The sequence below is a fragment of the Paramacrobiotus metropolitanus genome, unplaced genomic scaffold (genome assembly GCF_019649055.1).
Source record: "Paramacrobiotus metropolitanus isolate TYO unplaced genomic scaffold, Prichtersi_v1.0 Parri_scaffold0000016, whole genome shotgun sequence".
Classification (NCBI taxonomy): Eukaryota; Metazoa; Tardigrada; class Eutardigrada; order Parachela; family Macrobiotidae; genus Paramacrobiotus; species Paramacrobiotus metropolitanus.
The window spans coordinates 113,253-136,963 of NW_026570236.1; the positions used below are offsets into that span (position 1 = coordinate 113,253).

Below are 23,711 nucleotides of genomic sequence, written 5' to 3' on the forward strand. Positions count from 1 at the left end.
TAATACTGAAGCACAACTTGAAATGACTATGGCCATTAATTAGTATTACGTCAGTTTTGTAGCAGATTTTCGTAGCCTGTTGGTTAACGCTTCTTCATAGCTTCTCTTCCGGACGGCGCCTAACACAGCCCGATTTCCACCAAGACTACGTGACCTTTGCAGCCTTCCTGCGGGCACCTCCAAAACGTAGGATGATCTTTTTCGGGCGCTCGCCGTACAGCCGTCGGAGGAGTCTAATCTTGATAAAATCTTATTTATGGATGGTTGTCCGTCTAATCTAAGTTTTCATTCCCACAAAACACCCGCGTTTCGTACCAACGCATTATGATATCAATCATAACATTTTATAGTGACCGCTTTGTTAGATTCTTCATCCAGTTGTCCGGCACTTGCACCTTCCTGCATTCATGATAGATAATTGTCGATTCATTAAAATTTTGTTGCTGGACCCATGTTTCATCCGTGGAAACGGTTAACTTCGAATCTTCCACATTTGTGCGCTAGGCAACCGCGTTCTTCGGCACGTGTGTTGTAACATGCAAGTCTACGGGAGACGAACTTTGAGTTGGGGTCACCTCTAGGGCCGATCGCGCAGGGCTGAGTTGCTGAAGCGTAAAGGATACCATTCGAGCAGTTATACAGTTTTCAAAAAAATTCACTGAAAAATTCAGTATCATGAAGTTTCTAGAGGGGCAGTTATAGGCACCCTAAAAACGACCACAGCCTATCTGCTTAGTGATATGTCATAATAATTATTCCAGATTTGGTATCGCTAGATCCGCAATAAAAATTTACACTAGAAAAGTGTTAAAAAAGAAACACAAGGACGAACAAAAGTATTTTCACATTTATTTTATGCAACTGTCCGAACTTGGCATGGCAAGGCTGTATTTCAGGTGCTCTATGATGTGGAAATTTTTGCTGTGACAACCGCATTGCTAAGTTTATCAATGGGAGTTTTTGTGCTTTCCGCTCCCGTTGATACCGATATCCCGCCACTCCTCATCGACACCAACGCCACAACGACCACCACCAATGTCACATGCTTCCCTGAAGTCCAACTAACTCCCGACGAAGAGCAGAAAATTCGCCAGGAATTCGCCGAAGCCCGTGCGCAGACATGGAAGCTGTGGAAAAGTGCCGCTTACAAGCAGCAGATCACCGACGCCGATAAACTGGAGCAATACCTGACCATACCGCTACCTTTACTGCGTTCATCCCCGGACCGTATGCGAGAGATTCGCCGCGAGCTAAGAAAAGAGCAAGCGCCCATCCACGACGCCGAGGACACGGCGGCCGCGTACAAACTGCAGCTGCGAACCGAAAACGTCTTCTCCATCCCAATGGCACTGCAGCCAGGCTGAGCGGTATTAAGGCTGTACCGCCTGCAGGAGCTGCGACGTAAGTTTGACGACATCGGGAAGCGAATCGGCGGATGCAGAGGATGAAGCGCTCACGTACCAGCAGCCGGTAAAGGAGAATGCTGACCCCGAAAGCCGAAAGGTCAACGCGCTTATGCCGCAACCCACGTCAGCAGTGTTGCCCGGGTTACGATTATTCGCAGGCCCTCATCTCCGTAATGGGTTGGACATAACATGCCGTCTGTTTTGTGTGTTATCGTAATAAGTAAGCCTTTCTGCTCGGTGATTTATCTGTAAAAAAGCCGCTTTCCTGGTAATTTGCTGTTCGATGTTGTAAGTTTGTAACGGATAAGGTGCGACGTAATGGCTGTATATGATTACACTGGGCGCAGAAATACTTACTGGAAGAATATGTTGTGGTGATGGCCAACAGGAAATTAATTTTTACCAGTTGTGTACCGAAAGGTCACCGTACCAGCATGTCATATTACAATATTGTTAGTGAATTGTATTCTTAGGGGTTGTTCTTCTTGAGCGGGGAATATCAATCCGCTCCAGTTGCTGGCTGGTGCCGGATAATGCCACGGTAACCTCGAGTATGAACCCCGATAAGGTCAAACCAGATTATTCTGATGCACAAAAGCGGATTAATACAACACTTCCATATGTTGAGCGTAGTTCTTTTCCTGAAAGGTGATGATTTCTTTGTTAATGCGCTTTAATACAACACAGGGTTGAATTTAAATGCACTTTTGTGAGGGTAAGTAATAGCGTCTTATAGACAGTTGTACGTTTAGTGATTGAATTGGCTGGTGCAACTGGGTCTAGGTATTTTACGTAATTGTAAATCTGTAACTGATTTTAATAATAATCTTTCATCATTGACATACAATTTGTGAAAGACACCTACACTGCCGTATCGAAAACAAGTTTTGACAGTATTCTTGAAAATTTTCGTTCATATAATTGCGAAACGTCATGTAGACGGTAAACAGGAAAAACAACGCACAGTTATCGAGGTCGTTATTGAACGTTAAATTTGTGCAATTTTACAGAACAACATACTATATACTCGTAGTGTTTCAGTCACGAAATTGTCAGAAGACTAATACCCAAAGGCACCACACTTCGATGCTTAAAATACTCGGTCACTATAGATATACCAACAAAGGAAAATACCTGCAAAATACGAACGACCGGTCAAAACGCATTAACTGAATGCTCAACGATATATAAAAGCCTAAAATTTGTTTCAAATGATATTGCACTTAAATTTTTAAAAGCCAACAACTTGATGTCGCATTTTTAAGTTTTGTTATTGATGGCCTTTAATTTGCAAACAATCCGAAATGGTTTCAATCCGCAAATTTCTCGTCCAGATCGCTGTGGTTTTGACTGCTGTCGCCGGGTACGTCCAAGCCGCCGAAATAGGCCGGGCACCACACAAGAAGGCTAATGGAGACCCATGCAAATATATACTTACATGTTAACCAGCTGTTCATTCCAAATGGATATTCCGGCTTGTAGCTGTGTACTATACTGTGCGTTTTTCCATGAATTATGATATATGTATGTATGTACAATACAATACTGTACTATAATGTGCGCTTTTCCATACTTCAAGTATACTCTAATATACTGTGCATTTTCCATGTGCATTAATATATTAATGTCGTATCCTTCTCTGACTAAAGTTTGATTAAATCTCCTAACTTAATCTGAATCTGCACAAAGAATAGCGAGTTATACTCGTACTTTTACGTGAGACGGTTTTCAAGCAAGCAGTGTGCAAAAATAAATTCTCTGCAGGTGGTTCACCCAGATTGCTTAGTTGTACAGATACGATACCATACCACCGGTGTTCTTTAAACCATCACTGTTGACTAAATCTGACAAATCACAGAATTATGTTGAAGTTCCCAATTGAAACTCAACCACAGCAGTCATAACCAGTTACAAAGCGCACCGTTAAATCAGTCCACATCCGAACCCTTTCGCAAGACAATCCAAAAGCAAAAGGTCATAATATTTACCCCGGTTTGCTCTTGAGTAGTCATGACCAAACTAGTAGTCATTCCCCCGATTTCGCCACAAGGGATCCGCCTGCATTCGCTGTAACCAGTCCGCTCCAGTTGGTGATACTACGACACCAGATCTAGACGGTAATATCACGCTCTCATCATTCATGGGTTCGTGACCTTTCCAGTTTTGGAGGAATTTTTAGACTATTCGACGGTTAGCTGTGCAGCCGAACTGTGTGCCCAAACTCGGATTCAGGCCAGCGTGCCATGCATATGCCAGATCTAGAAGATCGCCGAGATTGAATGAGTGCAATGGAGGGAAGCTATCTGGTCCATATATAGCATGCATGGACGGAAATCAACTTACATTGAAGTTTTGAACAATGAAACAATATGAACTGAATATGATGAAAACTTCCCAAAAGACTGCGAAACAGGAGTCAAAGGACAACATAACCGTTTAAATGAAATATTGATTTAGCAATAAAAATTTGCCAGGGGTTTGAAATACTTGAAGAAAACGATAAAATAATGATACCTATTGCCGCTTTAATCAAGGTATTCCTCTCTAAGTAACGGCCCCTCTACCATTCCGAATTCCAAAAGATCTATAGTAGGTTAAAATGGTGCAACAGATTGAATTATTTTAGCAGACACATACTTTTTGTATTCCACTAATATATAGTTGGCGATATTAAATTTGTAAACAGTTTTTTTTTGAACAATTTTGCAGTAGAACAATCACGGATCAATCTAATGCAAGATCGTAATTCGGGGAGGAGGGTTACATTGTCTTATTGCGGACAGCGAATTTTGCTAGTGTGATCCACATTATGTTGACGTTTGCAACAGTTTTCAATAACATACGTTGACATACAATTTGCGAAAAATACTTTAGTCACACAATCGGAACGAAAACAAGCGTTGACCGTGTTCTTCGAAATTTTCCGTTCATAAAATTTTGTAACGTCATGTAGACACTAAATAAGAAACACAGCGTGTATCTGTAGTTATCGAGGTTGTTATTGGATATTTGCAATTTTACATAACAACATATACTCTGGTATTCCAGTCACGAAATTCTCAGAAGGCTGCAATGCCACAGGCATCACTTTTTGATGCTTAAAAATACTTCTTGGTCAGTTACTAACTAACAGAGGAAAGTACTTGCAAAATACAAAGACCGTTTCAAATACAACAACTGAACGATCCGCATATAAGCGATTTGTTTCCAATGCAGCTACACTTCAGTTGTCGAAACGCTGAATACTTCATACCGACATTTCTAAATTTGCTGTGGATGACCTTTAGTGTGCAAAACAATCCAAAATGGTTTCACTCCGCAAATTTATAGTCCGGATCGCTGTGGTATTGACTGCTGTCGCTGGTTACATCCAAGCCGCGGAAATAGGTCGTGCACCATACAAAGATCTCGAGGCTGACGGTTTCGACCAATGCAAATATATAATGTGTTAACCAGTTGTCCATTCCACATGGATATTCCCGATTTGGAGCTATGAACTGTGCGTTTTTTACTATGTATAAAGCAATCCTTTTTTAATGTAAACAATTATAAATATGCATTAGGATCAGATATATCTATATGCTTCTCTGGCTAATTTTTAGTATAGATATCTGTTTCGACTTTGGAACAAAGCTTAAGTACTCCGCATGTCGCAACAAACAATGAATTCTACGTGGTTTATTCTTTTTTATGCTCCAGTCAGATTTTCCGATTTCTTTAAAATGCAAGTTTGCTGTAATACAGTTATGGCTTGGATCCTATGAAAATACAAAGTATTACACCTGTATCTTATCAAAACATTGAACAGCTCAATCTGCATATCAACTTTATTTTCACGCAGCGGAAGTGCCATAATATATTCCCGCGAGATATGTACACGGTACAGTTGTACAATATCACCGGTGTTCTTTAAACCAGCATTAATTAAATCTGACAAATCACAAAATTATACTGAAGTTCCCAATTTAAATCCAACCAGTGCAATTATAACCAGTCACAGAGTTCCACCGGATCGACATCAAATAACCCACATCCGAACTTTTTCGTATGAGGACCAGAGGAACGCAACAAGTTACATCTTATACCACTTTTTGTCCTTATATTTACTGGCCAGTTGGTGCGCATTCCCCGCAAAGGCTTCCGCCTGCATTCGCATCTGCTCAGCGCGATCCTCCAGCTCCGACAGTTTCTCACCGCGCTCCAAAGCCAACTACAAAACAACTCAATGCAAATCAAAATCCTACTGGCGGCCTACAGCAAAATCACATTTTACGAAAAAAGGAACCAAAATCTCACAAAAACGACATTTTGCTCTCCAGTTTGAGTTTAAACCAGTGCGATCGTTTTCCTGTTTCATTACATGTATTTTCTTAATTCGTACCATTTTAGCTCTGGAAATTTCACTGGTTGCTCCCTGACTGCTGATGCGTGCTTGGTCGATGGCCGATGTACCAGGAACATGGCGGGCCAGAGCGCGCGATCCTTTCCCAGCGGCGTCCCCAACTATGCCATACAAAGTTGCAAATAGCAGAACTATGCAAAATCATTACAGCTACAACTTTCAACGAGTTAATTTATTTACATAATTCCTCACGGTCCTTGGCAAGCTGTTCGGCAGGACTCAGGGTGGGCACAGTGGATACCGTGCTCATTAATCCCTTGAAGAAGCCAACAGACGGGACGACGGACGGTTTCGACGATGTTTCCACTACTTCCCGTGTGGAATACAGGCAACCACTCAATTGATTCAGACATGCACTACGAAAATATAATTTAAAAGCAGTGGTGTCGTGCCTGCAGCTATGGTCATTGCGACCCAAAATAAGACAAATGACACTGCACTACGGCGATACACATATGTCTGGATCATGTCAACACAAACAGCAATATGACAAAACACCTGTCACCTACGCTGTCTCTGCGGCGAACGTCACTTTTTGTAGTTCGGATTTGGTTACCAAGTACACAGCATTGCCGTGTTCGCTGAACGACAATGTCCGCGCCATTCTACAGAATAAAATGCACGTTTATAATAATAGCGCTATATATAGTGCATTAGAATTTGCTAGACGAACCTTAAGTCATTAGGCTGCGATACATTAACATCGAGTAGCGGTTTGAGGGTGGGCAAGGAGAATACTGCAATCCTTCCGGCGGACATATAGGTAAAGATGCAGGCGTTATCTACAGAAAATCCATGCATATCGGCAATGACCACGCATTTTAATTAGGCTCAAGTTAACAAGTACCTTTGATCCTTTCTACGGACGCTTTGAGGAATGTGTTATTATTATTGCTATTTTGATCTGTTAATTTGAGCTTCTGATACAGTCCTTGATGGGGCAGTATAAATGTGCGGATCTGTCGTTCCATACATATCACAAGAATGTGCCGGGAGTCGGCCAGGAGATTGGCCAAGGGTGGAATGGCCGCGGCGTTAGCATCACTCGGGCGAGCGGAAGATTCTACAAACACACAATTTGTAATGATTAAATTATGTAAAACAAAAAAAATATAGTATAAAATTATTTTTTAAACCAGTATTAATTTAATTTTTCCGAAAAGTTCGCGATTCAGTGGGTGAAGTAGGCCATACTAGGATCGTCCTTTGTTGAGCTGGCGGAAGGAGGCGGTGATATATTGGAATCACCTAATATGGCACCACGGGCATCCAGGAATCCGATGGTTATTACTGCTCCGCTGTTATTATACCGGAAAAGTGTTCCTGTAACAAACCCAACACGTCACCACCATAATTTGGTGAACTTCATAAAATACTTTCATAAAATATATAATTTTTATTATTTTTAAATACTTTTATAAAATATATAATTTAATTTATAAAATGTTTTTAATCGAACATACGCGTATGTTGAAACATGGCTCAAACAAATGCATCAAAATGTGACGCAGGCTGTTTCTAAACAGCGCTGTCATCGAATTCGGCAGAATTAGAAAAAGTCGTTACCACTTACCAGTAGGTGTTCCAATCACAGGTTGGGACAGCCGTTGGGTTTGCTGGGGCTGGGAAGGATCCACGGATGAGGAGCAACCTGGAACCTGGAAGGTCAGTACGAGAACCGAACCGAGTGCCGTCCCAATCCATAGGCAGGGAGAAATTATCCCTTCTGAAACGCAGTGCGACATGATCAGGAAGAAACTAACTGGAATTTCAATAGTTTCCAACTAGTAGAACCAGCAAAGCGCAAAACCCATAAATGGTCAATACGAAAACTAATAAAGTAAAGTATAATAAAGTAAAGTATACCGTAACCTACCCGATTTTTTTCCGTATGTATCTGCGAATTTCAAAAATAAAATAGCTTCCGACGTGACAACATCCACTTCCGACGAACTGGAGCTTCGCGATCGGGATAACTCTGTTTTCTCTGCATAACATTGACAAAAAACCGAATTACAACCCAACTAAATCACCACACTACAGCGCACAATCTTCACCAGCAAACCAAATACGAATATCGAAAAAACTGGCACAGCGTGAAAACCGTGCCGAATACAAAACTGCAAAGAGAACTAATTACATAGATCGCAGCAACGCAGCAGCAGCAATCAGCCAGAACATCCAGACCGATTTCGAGCGTGAAAACCGAAAAACATGGAAGTGTGACCGAAGAAACGGATGAGACCGAAATGTATTTGTCGCAAAATTGACAACTGAGAAAACGAGTGACCAGAAGAAAACACTGTGGTGCAAAAAACAACAACCATGTGAACGCGGTGTGATATACGTATGTGTGAGTGATGGACGGGTGTGTCTCGGCAGCGATGAGCAGAGACAACATGACGAGCAAACCGGCACAAACGAAAATTCTACCTAAACTCGAATGAATCGCGCGGTCTTTGGAGCTGTGCCGGGCGGTACGACGCGGTGACTCCTTGGTCATTTCCGCATCAAAGGACAAGGCCAGACTCTGCATCCGCTGCAGGACAGCGGTGCGCTGTTGCGGCGATGAGTGTGTCTTATCTCTTTGCAGTTTTGGCCTGTGCTCTAAATGTTTAGCTTTCGTATTTGACACACCCACTGCGGCCGCGCTGGACGAGGGACGATGTTTGGGGGAGGTGGTGGGCAGCTGGCGATCACTTATCGGATCCCACGACTGAAACCATTAAACGTACAGTAACAAAAATAAAATATTAAACGGTCAAGCGCTTAAAGCAAAACTTTTAATAAAATACAGTAAGGAAAATAAAAAAGTGTCTAAAATACAAATATGACCAGGAAACGGTTGTTCCACATAAAAAGAATCTGAACAACGGAAAAGAACAGCATTACCTGGTCGTTTCCGGGAAGGGAAGCTTTCTCATTCTTTGGCGATTTTGAACCACGATTGTACGGATCCCCGGAGCCTAGATAACAATCCACTTTATTACACTGTACACGCACTCTCGACGGTCTTCGTTCCGCAGCACTACACTCTCTAACAGCCAGAAAACAATCTTGGAGAAAATAAACACTTCAGGGAAAAAATTCCCCTTCCGTGCCGAACTTCCCATCACAAACATTGGGCCTGCCATCACACACACAAAAAGGCAGGCCAAAAGTTATGTGAACCACTCAGGTAGATGGAATAACATCACCTGACCCACTCCAAACAGCAACATGCAGCCCCCGCGTATACAATAATCACAATCCGCACAACGCCGCTGGCTAATCAGCCGCACAAGCCAACAATCCCGGAAACCGGTCCCTGGATGACATTAATCCAGGGCCATCGGTGGGGATTAGGCAGTTATACGTTAAGCTGGCCAGGCAGCTCTTTCGCTCTCGTTCTCTACCACCGTAAGGAAAAGGAGGGGGAAAAAAGAGGCTTACCATACAAATCCGGTGTTCCAATGCTCATCACACAATGCTTTTGAATAATGTCAATCACAGCCAGTCCAATTTCATTTCCGATGGCCAACCTGCACAAATCAACCATCCACATCAACTGATTACCATCTACAGTAGCACAGCTGCCTCGCTTGCAGTTGCGTAACTCGCGGTGTCAAATCATTTCAGGGAAAACAAAACGTGAAAACAGCTCCAAAAAGTCTAAAAACTAATTTTTTAAGTCGAGCTGTTACGGTTGAAAACTGCGACATTCGATACAATGATTGATCCGTCCCATAAACACGCCACCGCTCTACGACACAATCCTGCTCTTTTTCGACCGCAGAGCACCTTTGTTGTCATATTAAATTCTCTGCATCATTTTCGAATCCACGCGGTTCAAATCCTTTTCAGCACATTAATTTTTGTGATCCATTAGCATTTTTCATGAAGTAACGTTACTGCATCGGTTTCGCCTATGCAAACTAGCGATGTAAAAACATTTCAGAGGTTCCAAAAGGTTTAAAAAATCTACCACGCTAATTTTACAAATCTCGCTCCTGTGGTCGGAAATTATATCATATCCATGATATTTCATACTGAAATCTGTTGCAGCAAAGGATGCCACCACACTACAACACACTCCTTCCTTACTACAAAAGGTTTTTGTTACTTACCCTACTGAAATGATAAGTCTCCTTGCTTTTTAAAAATTAATTTGAGAGTGTATTACAAAGTTGTATAACTGATCTCTAGGTGCATAAAGCATACTGCAAGTCCTGGGTCACTCAATGGACCCTGTTCTATAATTTCAAAAATCCTCTGTTTCGCTGCTGCAGTAATTGCTAATAACTAGTGCATCACAAAAACTCTTACAGTCCATATTTAGCTGATACAGCCAGGCTGGTGATCAAGGAGGTGGCCGGATGTGTATCCAGATCGTTGGACGTTGCGGAAGACTTGGTATGGGTGAAGCAGACCAGTACCGGCTGATATCCGGCTGCGCGGCGATGTGTACCCGGCTTGACTTTGATACGGCGGGTCGGATGCGGCGACGACAGTGCAGCATGCCCATTATTCTCCGGCTTGTCCAGCGAATTCTGGCCTCCGGCGCTGGCTGATGAAACGGGCGGAGACGTTGTCTGGCTAGTTGTGCTGGATGGCGGCGGCGGCTCGACGGTGGAATTCTCGTGGGAATTGTAATGGATCGCAATCTCCAGTACCTAATGGAAATTTGGTATGCTTTAACCATATTGTGATTTGTACGGTTTTGTATTGCAACCCACTACAGTGCCTAGGCAATCAAACAAGCACATGCACCCCACGCAGCTGACAACGACCGATCAGATTGCACCGTATAATATATACTGATGCCTCTTATTGTTAACAGGGGCTGAAAATGGACGATTCAGTCCTTGTTTCGTACGGCGCAAAACCGGACTCGTCTTAGAAAAACGCTATGGAAGCAAATGCAAATTCGCTGCGGTACAAAAAATTAACGCGAGAGGAACGTGAACAACGATTTACTCCGCTCCGGGGAACCGGAACAATTGCGTAATCCACTAGCGTTAACCCATTTCGAGGTCCATTCACAGACTCCATTGTACGAGTAGCGCATTTTTGTCTATTCTAGTATTATTTAATCAACATCTCACGCGATAAAAAAAAACCAGCTCTTACTAAAATCACATTGCAATTCTCCATTGCTTCGAGTAATTTTTTAGGTACCAGAACGCATAAATGAAAACAACTTGCACCACCAACAACGCCGATGCACTATGATCCCTTCCTATTTTACATAATTAAAAGCCGAGTACTTTTTAATTTTAAATTTTCAACACCCACTTTATGCCTCAGATAAATCAGCTTCAACTATAACTTTACATACCGAATTGTGGGAATTTGTGGTAACGAACTTCAACCAAGAATTCTGCTTAGAGATGAGATTCTTCTCAGGTTCTCAATGTTTATGGCGCTCAACTTACCGAAATCTCGGACGACACCTCCTGCTTATTCCACAAGTATAGTATCACCAATCCACCCACGCAGGCCACAGCCAGATACCGGCACTCGGGATCCAGGGTGACCATTTGGATCTCAAACGGCCCATCCAATAGAGATGACGAAGATTTTCCCACCAACGGCTCTGACTTCTTCTTCCCGGCATTCTCAACCGGCTCCACACTAAACGATCCCTTCTTGATCCTCTCGAAGATCTTGGATATCTTCAGCCGGTCGAGATGTTGTAGGGCCGCTATTACAATACCAACCAAATCATCCCCAATCAAAGTCAACATGCTGCTCCATAATCGATGGCCAGCATCAACTGACAAAAGCAATTACAATCTCTGACCTGATGAGACATCCCAAAAACGGATAGTGCCCTCATGGTGACTGACGATGGAGAAAAAACACACAGTACAGCAATTGTCGGTCGAGGGGCTGGGAAGGAATAATACACACACAAAACTGCAGGCTTACGTTGTCAATAAAAAATCCGAATAGCCCATGGCGGATGTGGCCCATACTCCACCATCAATCGGCCAGTCCTGTACAATTACCGAAGAAAATCATTGACAATCATATTGACAGAACGTTTCTGGCTGATAGCTATTTACGGTATGAAAAAAACGCTAGCCTAATCTTGTATTTACTCACTGAAATCTACTTACGAACGTATCGAGAAAACAATCACAGTCTGCGCAGACAATAACTTTTTCTGAGTGTTGCGTACAAACTATAAAATCTGCTTTGAAACACATGTGCATATTGAAGTCATGTCATATAACCAGCTAATGCAACTACAGCTAAACTTTCAGTATAAAACAGATAATGGTTTTCATGATTTTCCGTACATGGGCACCTACAACTTGTACGGTACAACCACGCCAGGTACAATATACTTTGAAGTTTTTTAATTAAAAGCGTGAGTTTCGATCAATGTGTACTCGTATTGTTTTTTAAAATCGAAAATCTCATTACGCCATAATAACACGAAATAGTTTCACCAGGTTAGTCGTCTCAAAATTGTCGTAAAAGAGAAACATTATAACTTAGATATTTATTTACGATGGATCAGAATACATTCAAACTACTCGTATAATCGCTATTGTGTGTTCCGTCCAAATACATGTACCTTGTTTGTAAAATTGGATTTTTTATGTTTCGCCCCGGCCGTATACAGTGTGGGAATAATATCCGTGGGACAATCAGCGACGTAATGGCAGTGCAGTAGCGTGGGTTCGTGGAGATCCATTGGATAAGGATTTTCATAGAGTGGATACCTAAGGGAATGACAAAAACCACATTTGTCCAATTAGGTAGGCCTGATGATATTTTTAGACATGGCTTCGGTCTCTCCTTCTCTCCCATTCTTCCCTCTCTGCATCACAGCTGCCCATCCCACTCCATTGGCGTTTTTCAAACACACACACAACACACATGGCGGCACACGTACCCGGGAGTGACGAGATCGATCGCCACTAAATCGTTCTCCAGCAGCACCATCACGGCCTCGTTATCATAACCCTCTGTAAGAATCAAGCAGAACACAAATATACTACTAACAACATACTCGCCAATGCAATTGTGACGACCGTTGTCGTATTCTGATTTCTAACCGCTACGCAGTCCCGGATGACTTTTTCCCCGGGTCCAGTGTACAATCTTAAAGTGTATTGATGGAAAAAAATATGTATAGTGCAGTTACTGGTAAAAATGGATGGCCAACATCCAGGGATGCAGAAACAATATTCGCTATGCACTTGAAAATACTGGACGGATGTTTTTAAACATTACAACTGCTTGGCGACAATTAATGATCTGAATGCTTACAACCGTTCCGTTGGGATAAATCGATCTTCAAAAATTTTCAACGATAACCATGAAGCAGAACTACGCAAACGTGATTAAATACAGTACCTGGAATCCAAGGCTGTGCTGGTATGCAAAGGAAGCACACGATGGGATGTTCCATTTCCAGCACCGTTGTGCTTTTACCATGAATGATCGTCATGGTCTGCGTTTTAATATTCCTGAGTTTTTCGTTTTTCTGTTCAAAGGAAACTCCACCAGAGAAAAGAAGAAGCGGCTCAGACCTACAAATAACTAAATTTAGCGGCAGATCGGGCAGGTTTCCATCCATGAAACGCAGTAAACTGTTGATTTCACCACAGCATTTTCAACCATTCGATGCAATGTTTCGAAACTGAAAATGGTTATGTTAAGCTGGTTATAAATAACAGTGAATTACTCACGATCAGAAAGCACAATAAGAAAGAATTATGTGTGCCGAAAATATCAACCGAGCATTACTGCAATCACTGAAAAAAAGGTGCTAAAGACTGGTTCAAAAGGTCAAAAGTTAAATTAGTAGTACCGCATGTACATGGTACAGTAGTAGCTTTCGGCGAATTTCTTCTAAAACAACTATCATTTGCTTCGTACCTCATATTACAGTGAATACTGATGAAACAACCTAATATTTGCAAAATTCTAACAAGCGAAATCTTCCACCCGATGACAGGAATTACAGAGATTTTAAGGTCACAATCTTAAATCTGTAAACATCTGCACATGGAAATAGACACTACAGATATAAAAAGACCTTACAAAAATACAAATAAAATGACTAGAAAAAGATATTTCTGGAACTGGAACCCTATAACGGTTTGAAATCCAAGCAAAAGCGAGTGCGGAATTTTATCGCCTAGTATATTCCATATACTATGTAACGTCTAAGCTACAGAAACTTCGATCCTACAACTTTTACCAATCGCAACCTAAAACAGGGAGGCTGATAATGCCATAATAATACTAAATAACAGCACTCATTCACATTTTTTTGCAGTTTACAGCCGTAAAATGTTCAGGGTAAAACTGAAATCATTTCACAACGGATGATTACCCTGACTTGTGTTTCTTCCACTCGACTTGCGCGATGGGAATAACGGGATCATCTTTGGAACGACGAGCTAAAAGACAGAAAAAACACACATCAACCACATATTCACCCACTCGATCGATCGCATTACAGTATTGACATAAAAAGGTCAATTCACGGGAAAAGATACATATCGAGCGATAACTAACAGCAAAATACCGTGGAAACGCTCTTCTGGCCACACAATCCTGTTAAAATGTCCCAGTTTATTATTAATGGAACTTGTACTGGAACTTAATTTGCACCGCTTTATGAATATTAAAATGGGAAAGAAATGATAATAAATTTAGTAAAATTGCAGTTAAACCTGGCCAGTTTGTCACAATTAGATTGTAATGCAAGCATTCCATTAGTCTAAGTAACGGTCCATTGATTGCCCGTGTCTCCGTCGGGGCGCGGTGGCACTCACAATGTGGCGATGTAATGGAAGTCGGTTTTCCGGGAACTTTAACATTCCAAACAGCTAATGTGCCATCAGCATGGCTGCTCACGAACTGTTTGCCATCGAAATGCCAAGATATATGGCAAAGTGTCTGTAAAAGACATCAAACACACGTATGCACGCCATCCATCGCCATTTGTCCTAGTCTGCGCCAGAAGGGATGGAATAATCATAAAAAACATACAAACATAGATCCACACACACATATACACAAACGCCCATCAGACTACCTGCTGCATTAATCAACAACCACCATCGATCATTTTCACACTACAAAGTCGCCAGTGTAGGCCGCAGCTCACCTCGGAAGCTTGGAAGCGCAGTTCGGCGGTTTTTGTTTTCAGATCCCACAGAGTTATTAAACCCGTTTCAAATCCGATGAGCAACTACAATCCCAGAAAAACGATTTTTCACAATTCTGTACCTAATGGAACAGTCTGCAGAAAATTTAAAACTTAATCAGTTTAATTAAAATTGACCCACTTTGAATCTAGTAACTTTTCTGAAAAATAATCTTGGAAGGTATAAGGAGAAACTCATCATCTAATACGTAAAGTGCGTGATATTCAGTTCCTCGCTTTTGTACTCCATTCCGCAACGTAAGCCAACATTTTGTGCTATATGCCTACCATTCCAATTTCAATACGAATAAACAAGATAATAAAGTCCAAATAAAAATAACAAACCCTCTACAGATACAAGAATTCCGGAAAAAGAACAAAGCAGAATATTTCATTATTATGCCATACAAGAACTGTAATAACAAAAAAACGACGCTTCGAAAGCCTGCATCTTCATGTTAAGGCTTTCGCTATTTAATTATCTAGAGATCCTTAAGACTAACTGCAAAGAACTATTTAATGTTGCACGATATTTTACGCCTTGCACATCTCTCAGGGAATATTAATTTTTAAGTGAATTCCGTAATCGCAAAAGGTGATACATTAAAAAGCAAAATCACTGGGTCGCTTACTTTGTTATTATCATGAGGACAGTCACTCAAATGTATGACCTTGCCCGGATGGCTACGGCTAGTGCTGCAACAGAAAGCAACAAATTTAGATGGCAAATTGTAGAGCGGGAATATACTTACAGTAATGTTCTATTATGTATATCGTATAATAATCAAAAACATGTTGTCCACAGGAAATCGATGAACAACATCCCGCCAAACGACTAGCCGGCACACGCTTTGTGTGAGCCGCTTATGCAAATGGATCATGCATTCACAATGTACGCCATATTTATACTGGGAAAGGAAAAACAAATGGCGAATAAAAAAGGCTGAGTTTAAACATATCGGCTGTTAAAAACCGCTAAAGACGAAAAGGGCAGTCATAAAGGCACATATTACTGCCATTCTCATATTTTCCCACTTTCCTTACAACTTCAATGATGCAACTTTATGGCCAAACATTAAAAGCCCAAAGAAATGCGCCGATCATAATCAAACCGCCAGCGTCAAGGTCACCATTACGTCACGTTAAATCAAATACTTTTAAGCTTGTAAAATATGAAGTGTCACCTTCTGTAATCAAGTGTTACTATTTATATGACGCATAAAATGATATAAGATTTTCAACTAACGTCGGTGCCTGAATAATAAAATGGATTACAATCAAAAGACGAATTGTCGTTTCTCAGAGCCCCTTTCTGAAATTTAATTACCAGTGGCATTTATTTTTAATATGTACACATTTCTAAAAGAACAAAGTTGTAACAGTAATTTCCTGGTGGGTGTGGTTAGCCTAAAAAGACTAAAGCTATAAGGTAGAAAATTTTATTAAAATAATTTCTTGACATTAGTAATCTGGCACTGAAACCATCGCGAGCTATCCAATACATATTCATAAAATCATTAAGTTACTGAAGTACAAATTCATACAATCCAAACTTGAAAATAAATCTCAAATGCTGTTAAAATCCGTCATGTTGACAAATGGATTCAATTTACTCTGGCAAGAAACACGCCCAAGAAACCACAGCATATTCACACCCTGTTTACACAGTTTCATCTTAAGCATCTCCATTTTCAAATGCTTTTTAACATCATTACACGGGAAATCCAAGAACCCCCGGACCCCATCCCCAACATAAGCCAAGGTCATCATCCACAAGGACCACTACACATCTATGCGACCGTTCTCCCGTCATGATAAAACGCCCAACCCGATCGATTGATCCACCGAACCCGGCATAAAAATGTAAAATAATCTCTCCTAGTGCATTTGCCTATCAATCTAGGAAACGTATTCACCGCCACCATCACATCGCATTTCTCCGCGTTTTTGCACTTACAGTTCCATAGCTTTGTTCCAATTGATGATGTAGCCTGAGAGGGAAAACGTGTCCACTTGTACAATATGCACATTACCCTTGTCGGTGCCGGCAAACAGCCATTTACTCTGGTAAGGAACGTGGCAGACGGTTAAGCTGAAAAACATCATAACAATGCATAAAAAGCTCAGGGAAAAAACGGGAAATGTTTTATTGTTGTCTGGCCGCTACCGCCCACACCATCTAGGCAGCTTCTTATATCACTTACGCCTCTTTTTGAAACTCCAACGATTGCACGATATCCGGCTTGCTGGATTTATAATTCCATAAATGCAGCCAACTATTGGCCGTTAAACTGACAAATGTTCCCTAAACACAATGAAATTCTCGGTATTCTGGGATCGATGCAGGAAATGATTTCAAGTTTTCCTCGTACATTGTTCGAAAGATGCGAAAACAAACGTGCAGCTATGCATAGCCACATTCCGTGGCCTACAAATAATGTAACATTTTTATCGAAAATAATATCAAATTTTCCGTGCTAGTTTTTACGTATCGTTAACAAGGTAAGCATTTCATATTTTTGAAAGAATTTCTTATTTCCAGTTATTTAACGCCGCGTATTCTATGGAATGTCCATTTAAAGTTATGCAACGTACAGATGAACTCTGATAGTATTCGCACCTCATTAACAAGAAAAGCAATTTGTACAATGGCATTGGGAAAATGGGATCCGGATGCGTTGCCCAACAGTGCATCCCGCTCGGCGCCGGCCTGCTCCGAGCCGCCGGATGGAGGTTTAAGAAGATAATCAACACCCGGCCGTCCAATTCTACACAAACAGCACATGATGCAAGGGCTCAACCGCTGACATATCACGACTCTTCCCTCTCGGTCACTATCATAATTTTTATGAATCGTTCAAGCGTAGAGATTTAATTGACGCTCCAGGCCTATGGTGTACATGTAATTCCCGATTTTCTAGCCCTGTCTAATCAGCTGACCTCTCGCCCAGTCTACTCTGCCAGATTATCCCAACCGATAGTTCGATTCATGCTTTTCTCATACCCGAAAAAACCAACCGTAATCGTTAGTGAAACTTTCGGGGAAAGCGCGCGCTTTTGCATAATTTATCAAGGTCCTGTGCCAAACTGTACGGATAAAGATGTCCCGGCCTGGCTTTTGTGTGCGACCAAATTGAGGGACAATTTGATTTTTGGGCCTTGAAGTGATATCGTTCATCGATCTTCTGTGTGTGTGCGGTGGTACGTTTTTCAAATCCCGGGCATGTGGGGGATGCTCTTACACTAATAGCAGCCGCATCAGATCGAATTATGCTGCCAGGCACACAGTCCAAATCATTCTGACAATGCAATTACGGGGAATGTTGCGCAAAAGTCTTCTCATCTCAAACATGATTGCCCCTGCAGTCCAATATTTATTTAACAATTACAATTTAAAAGATTATTAAAGAAAATAGCCATCCAAAAATAGTCTGTGCCTTTGTAATTACGCCTCGATAAAATCCGATACGCATGAACTTCCGGTGAATACCGGAATCATGTTTCTCTCAATGCTACTGTCATATCCATAATACACTGATGCACTTACAGAACAAACGAGTATGCAGAGCTTAAAATATTTAGAAAACAGTACAGCAGAGTACCTAGCGTCAATTATTGATCCTTAAGTGCTGTAAATTTGCTGAGGGATAGTTTTCATGGCGATAAAATTAATAATCTGAAAAGAAAAAACAAAAGAGTGAAAAATAATTTACATCAACTTCCTAATTTTTCAAAATCCAGCAGGTTGGATAAAAGAGTGCGAGAGGATGCGAGGAAGTACGCAACCTTAAAAACCAGCAGAAATTAACGGTATGGTTACAAGTTATAACAACCACTATTAAGGATTTTCGGCACGGCTTTCCGTGCCTGGAGGTGTCATGTCCATTGCGCATGTTGACATGCCGCTGTGGCAACGCCGCCAAAAGGTACAATCTCCCACAACTGAGCCCTGCTTAGCCTGTCAGGAGCGATTAAAGTTTCATCTCCCCATCCGCGAACCGAATAACATGCCTGCGCTCTGCCTGTACCCCGTACCAATTGGGCTATAAATTTCCACAATATATCAGGGAACGAGATTAGTGGCCATGAGAGAGCACTGCCACTGCCGTCCTATTGATTTTCCCATAAACTGCATGCTGTATCTGTGACTTCCTACTTCCTATGCGTCTATAGAGAGCTAATCATGCTACGCCTATGGAGCAGGGTTATGAAGAAAAAGGATACAGTCGGATGAGGCCATGCCGTGTGCCGATCGCCAGTATCCTCTGTACCGGCTCCAGTGCCATGGTCGTCGGGTCCTGTGGGAAGCCGTGTCGGGAGACCTGAAAAACAACAACCAATACAACCGTTATGGATGTGATTTTTGCGGCAGGCCACTGAATAAACAGTCTTGGTAGCTTGCCGTAGCAAAAATGACAATTATTTCCGGAAGCGTGACTAAGCGTAGCCGGAGCACATGGCCCGCATGGCGCTGGGCACACCTGGTCTGCCATGCACATAGCGGTTAAGTACGGTAGCAAAGGAATTTAATCAGAGCGTTTAGCAATATAAAGCGGTGGGTTTCTTCAGCAAAACAAAAAACTTCTACTATTACGTTGGAGACGGGTGACAGTAAAAACTATTAAAATCGATAAGAAAAAACATTAGAAGCATTTGTCAGTCGTTATTTAATGTGACAGAACCGCATTTTAAAAGCGCTTACAAAAACAACACTCTCAAGCGTCTACAAAACCCAAGCTTTAAACTTTAAAAACTACTGTAATCTTTAACGTACCTTTACAGATTACTGAAACTTTTAACGTACCTTTACAACCTTTACAGCCGAAAAAACCTTAACATATCATGGACTAAATGTCCGGTTTCGATGTCACCCTATGGTTACTTTTGCACATACTATTACTTAAGCCAAAAAGCAAAATTTTTCCACCACTTCCAAAAACTGAATATTTAACTGATATTTTACAGGGCGTTACAAACATATTTAGTTCATCGTTGCATTAAATTTCCTTGTGTTTGAATCCAGTGCAGTTTCGGTACTGTAAACCGCAGACATTTCTGACGTCTTCGCTATCTTTACTGCCATACCAACCTCGGCAAATGCAAAATCCTGCGGGCGAACATTTTCATCTGGATCAATGTCGAATTTATTGGCACCAGTCACTGCATCAGCAACCCCAGCTACCGACGATCGCAAATTATCCAGCATACTCCGAAACGTTAGCTTCTTCATCGTTCCACTTTTCCTCTTTGATCAACAATGCAATAAAAACCAAGACGTTAAACTGCTTTGCACATCGAGGCAAGTCTCTTTCCTCACCCTGCAAAGCAACAACTGCAATCCTTACAAGATCTACAAGACATAAAAGGTAATAGTAACATCTTATAATGAAAATGTTCTGCAGAAATGACACTTGTAGCACTCGACGAAAAAACGGCACGAGCAACGACACAATAGTACGATGAATGAATTTTTTTTCAAGCACACCGGAAAATCCCGCTCAATTTCTCCAGCATACACATTAATGGACAGTCTAATTTAATTTACGTTTTCACAATTTCCACTCCGATTACCGTTCCACCCAAACAGGTGTCCATTTACACATGTTCACTAAATACTGGAACATGATGTTTTTACCGCATCCCAGTGTATACACACATCGCCGGTATCAACGGGCGCAATTGCCGAACCGGAGGCAATAAACGTTACTTAGCTACAATATGGCGTTCACACATCGGCCTTTCTGGACAAATACTGCACCGAAACCGATAGAAGCTTTTTGCTCTTTTCATTTTACCGAAGATAACAAGTGCCAACATCACACTGTCAATGGCAGAGAAATTTTCTCATTACTGCCACGCAGGTCATTTCCGGTGATACTACGGACTTTGCGTGTGTAGTGTGTAGCTGTACGATAGGGAAGTGCGAATGCTACTACACTGTACGTTGTCTCTTCCTTTTCTGGCATCGCGTCAATCTTTCAAGATAATGATTCGGTGTCGCCAAGCGCTTTTTTCGAAACGTTACCAGTACTGGAGTGTTCAACCTCGCATCAAGTTACTTATGACATTTTGAAGCATTTTCAAAACAAAAGAACCAGGAGCAATGAGTAACTAAGCCATCACACATTGGTATTTTTGTGTGAAATTTATTTTAACGTACAAAATTTTTTAGGAAAATTAATACGGCTCGCGATGTGATTGCGGCTCGCGATGTAATTGTAATCTGTAATTGCGGCTTCGGAGAAATCGTAAGAGACAAGAGCAACTGAAATAAAACCGCAATTTCGATGCATTGGTGCATTAAAGTTCGAATTCCGGCTGTCCACCAGCGTAAATTTATTTACTGTAGGGAATAACCACAATGACAAAAGAAAATATTTACGTTTACCCTCGTTGTACGAGGGTTGGTAGTTATGTTCTGTCGTTCGTATATATTCTTTCTTTGAGAAAACGCGAAAAAATGGAGGCGGGAGTTGGTCGATTGGTGTAATTGGCACCACGACGGACCCAAACCAAAAGCCTCTTTAATAATAAAAAATTTATTTTGCTTAATCTGTAGTTTGGATATTCCTGTAACCTAAATATTCGATAAGCTTGATCCTGCACAGGTTCAAAATTTTTCCGAATTGGAAAGATTCGTTGCAGAGAAACGAAATAACAAAAAATAAGAAAATTAAACGAAATTTTCAAGGTGCCATCGTTCCAAAAATTAATAACTTTTTTTGTATCATACTTACAAATCTGGCAACAGATGAAAACGATGCCTTAGAAGTTTAGTAATAGTAATATGAAAATAATATAATAATTGCATGAATCCAGAAATAAATAAAACTAATACGACAGAACATAACTACCAACCCTCGTAACATAATCAGCTACGATTCGTGAATAGCTTTGTGGTGGATCTTTTGCACCATCACTTGGAGTTTCCTCTAAACGACAAGATAAGCAAATTGACATTTCTTTCACACGCTTTGACAAATAATTATTTCCCGACTACAAATATCGCTGACATTTAAAGGCTAATTATTCCCGAACAAAGGCATGCCTTATGATCCGAACAAAAGCGTCATATACAAACAGAAAAAACCAAATCGGCAGTGCGGAACGTAAGAAACCGAACACCCGCTGAGCGTGCCATAGAATTTTTTATTTGTTGTTTATGATGCATGAATCAATGGGATTTGATGCGAGCGTAAGCAGCGCACCATGGATGCTGCATTCTGTCCATTGCAAGGCCAACAGCTGCTATATTTAGCCCATTTTTTCCTTGAGGAGCATTCAAAAACGCCAGACGTGCTTGTTCACCTAATGATTTTCGATTAATGATAATAAGTCACTTATTGAGCCAAGGAGAATCTGATCAATAAGACGGTTTACCGAAACGAATAAGATCGGAGCGCAAGAGATAAGACGGTGCAAAGCTTACAAAAAATTAATTTGCATCTGGTAAGATTACTAATTCTGATGTAAACAAACGATACGCGGACAAGGATCGCAAGTTAAAAAGCGCTGCCGCAGTGCCGCATTCACTGTTCGAAATAATTTTCGGAGGTGCAAGGAAATAAATTCCCTAGCTTGCCGTCCATTCCAAAACTGGTTAGAATTTCATGACTTTATGTCCTCGAAAGATAACGCAATTTCCGAATTTCGCTTTTTAATGTGAAATGAATTTAACCATCGTAAATTTGAAAAAATAACTAATTCGGCGAAAAGCCGTAACCGGCCATCACTTATACGATTACAAAATTCAAGCAAACATGATGCTACGAAAAAGCTGGATCATCAAACAAAGTTAACAAATGTACATACAGCGAAAAGCAAATGGTTAAAGAATATTCTGTTATCAAATTTTTGTTAGTCTTTTTTTAATACGAGAACTAACGTTCGTTATATTTATTTACTATGTAATGAGAAGGGAGTGCCGCCGATATACTACATAATACAGCAATGTTGCTGAGTCCTCTAATTTACGGGAACTTCCAGTGCTAAATCACAAATGGCTTTACCTGCTCCGCAGTTATCGTCCGATTCTGGGAAATGCATACAATTTCATGAATGAAAATAGGAGCGCGACCATCTGTTGTTCAGCCAGGCTAGCCAGCACACCGTACACGAAAAACAATCTCCCGTAGAAATAAATGGTGCAGAAACATGCAGAATTGCATCCGTCGTGTGAAACTACGGTATTCCGGTGTGATTAGGCATTTCGAATGCCATCCGGATGTTCATTCATAAATTAGGTATAAACCATAATAATTCATAAAACAGGTTGCAGCAGCGACACGGTGGGATCATAACAACCACAACAACATTTGCCGATGCCATCCACATCCATCAATGTGCAGAGTGCAGACAGTGCAGCCACAGCGCGATATAAAAGGGATTTCATTTCATAGGCGCTCGATCCCGTACGCACCACTCCGTGTGCCACACGTTCAGGAGAATGGCATCTGATGGGCACATGAACAAATGACATCTGGAGTCGGTTAGAAAATTTATGAATTGAACATAGCCAATTTTTGCAACATGGTAAACTGATCACGAGAAAATTGGTAACAGCTGTGCAAATTTAATACAAGTATACGCAATCAGATTACCGTTCATCTGAATTCACTTGGCTGTCCAGAACACTGAGAACAGACCTAGCGAACTCCGCATAACGCTTTGCAAGCGGAAGTACACCGTCAGCAACGACGAATCGGATCGCGCGTTGGGTGGAGTTAGTTATCACTCCCTCAACCCACTG

At 41.3% G+C, this 23,711-nt stretch overlaps 2 protein-coding genes across 2 annotated transcripts; one reads left to right on the forward strand and one right to left on the reverse strand.

Annotated features, from left to right (window-relative positions):
- Positions 1–500: 500 nt before the first annotated feature.
- On the forward strand, positions 501–1,743 carry LOC129585364 (uncharacterized). The gene is made up of 2 exons (XM_055478010.1): positions 501–612; positions 897–1,743. Exon 2 carries the CDS (start codon positions 951–953, stop codon positions 1,362–1,364), a length of 414 nt encoding a protein of 137 aa, XP_055333985.1. The 5' UTR covers positions 501–612; positions 897–950; the 3' UTR covers positions 1,365–1,743.
- Positions 1,744–5,215: 3,472 nt separating this feature from the next.
- LOC129585192 (syntaxin-binding protein 5-like) lies at positions 5,216–23,572 on the reverse strand. Its single transcript, XM_055477782.1, has 29 exons — positions 22,972–23,572; positions 20,052–20,280; positions 19,187–19,284; positions 17,583–17,730; positions 17,167–17,267; positions 16,920–17,054; positions 15,595–15,658; positions 14,924–15,007; positions 14,589–14,712; positions 14,144–14,210; positions 13,159–13,334; positions 12,695–12,767; positions 12,374–12,521; positions 11,719–11,786; positions 11,591–11,631; positions 11,223–11,491; positions 10,114–10,460; positions 9,241–9,329; positions 8,701–8,774; positions 8,446–8,524; positions 7,685–7,795; positions 7,382–7,534; positions 7,003–7,131; positions 6,656–6,871; positions 6,482–6,590; positions 6,318–6,413; positions 5,989–6,164; positions 5,788–5,909; positions 5,216–5,616 (listed from the first exon to the last, which is right to left on the reverse strand). Exons 2-29 carry the CDS (start codon positions 20,190–20,192, stop codon positions 5,479–5,481), a joined length of 3,576 nt encoding a protein of 1,191 aa, XP_055333757.1. The 5' UTR covers positions 20,193–20,280; positions 22,972–23,572; the 3' UTR covers positions 5,216–5,478.
- Between the last annotated feature and the right edge of the window lie 139 nt (positions 23,573–23,711).

Excerpts from the sequence above, each read along its gene's own strand:
- LOC129585364 (XM_055478010.1), top strand. The coding sequence starts at position 951 with ATGGGAGTTTTTGTGCTTTCCGCTCCCGTTGATACCGATATCCCGCCA.
- LOC129585192 (XM_055477782.1), bottom strand. The coding sequence starts at position 20,192 with ATGAAGAAGCTAACGTTTCGGAGTATGCTGGATAATTTGCGATCGTCG. Across the intron at positions 8,775-9,240 it reads TGGAACACCGGATTTGTATG|GCTCCGGGGATCCGTACAAT; the intron begins GTAAGCCTCTTT and ends ATTGTTATCTAG. Across the intron at positions 7,132-7,381 it reads TGTGATTGGAACACCTACTG|GAACACTTTTCCGGTATAAT; the intron begins GTAAGTGGTAAC and ends GGTTTGTTACAG.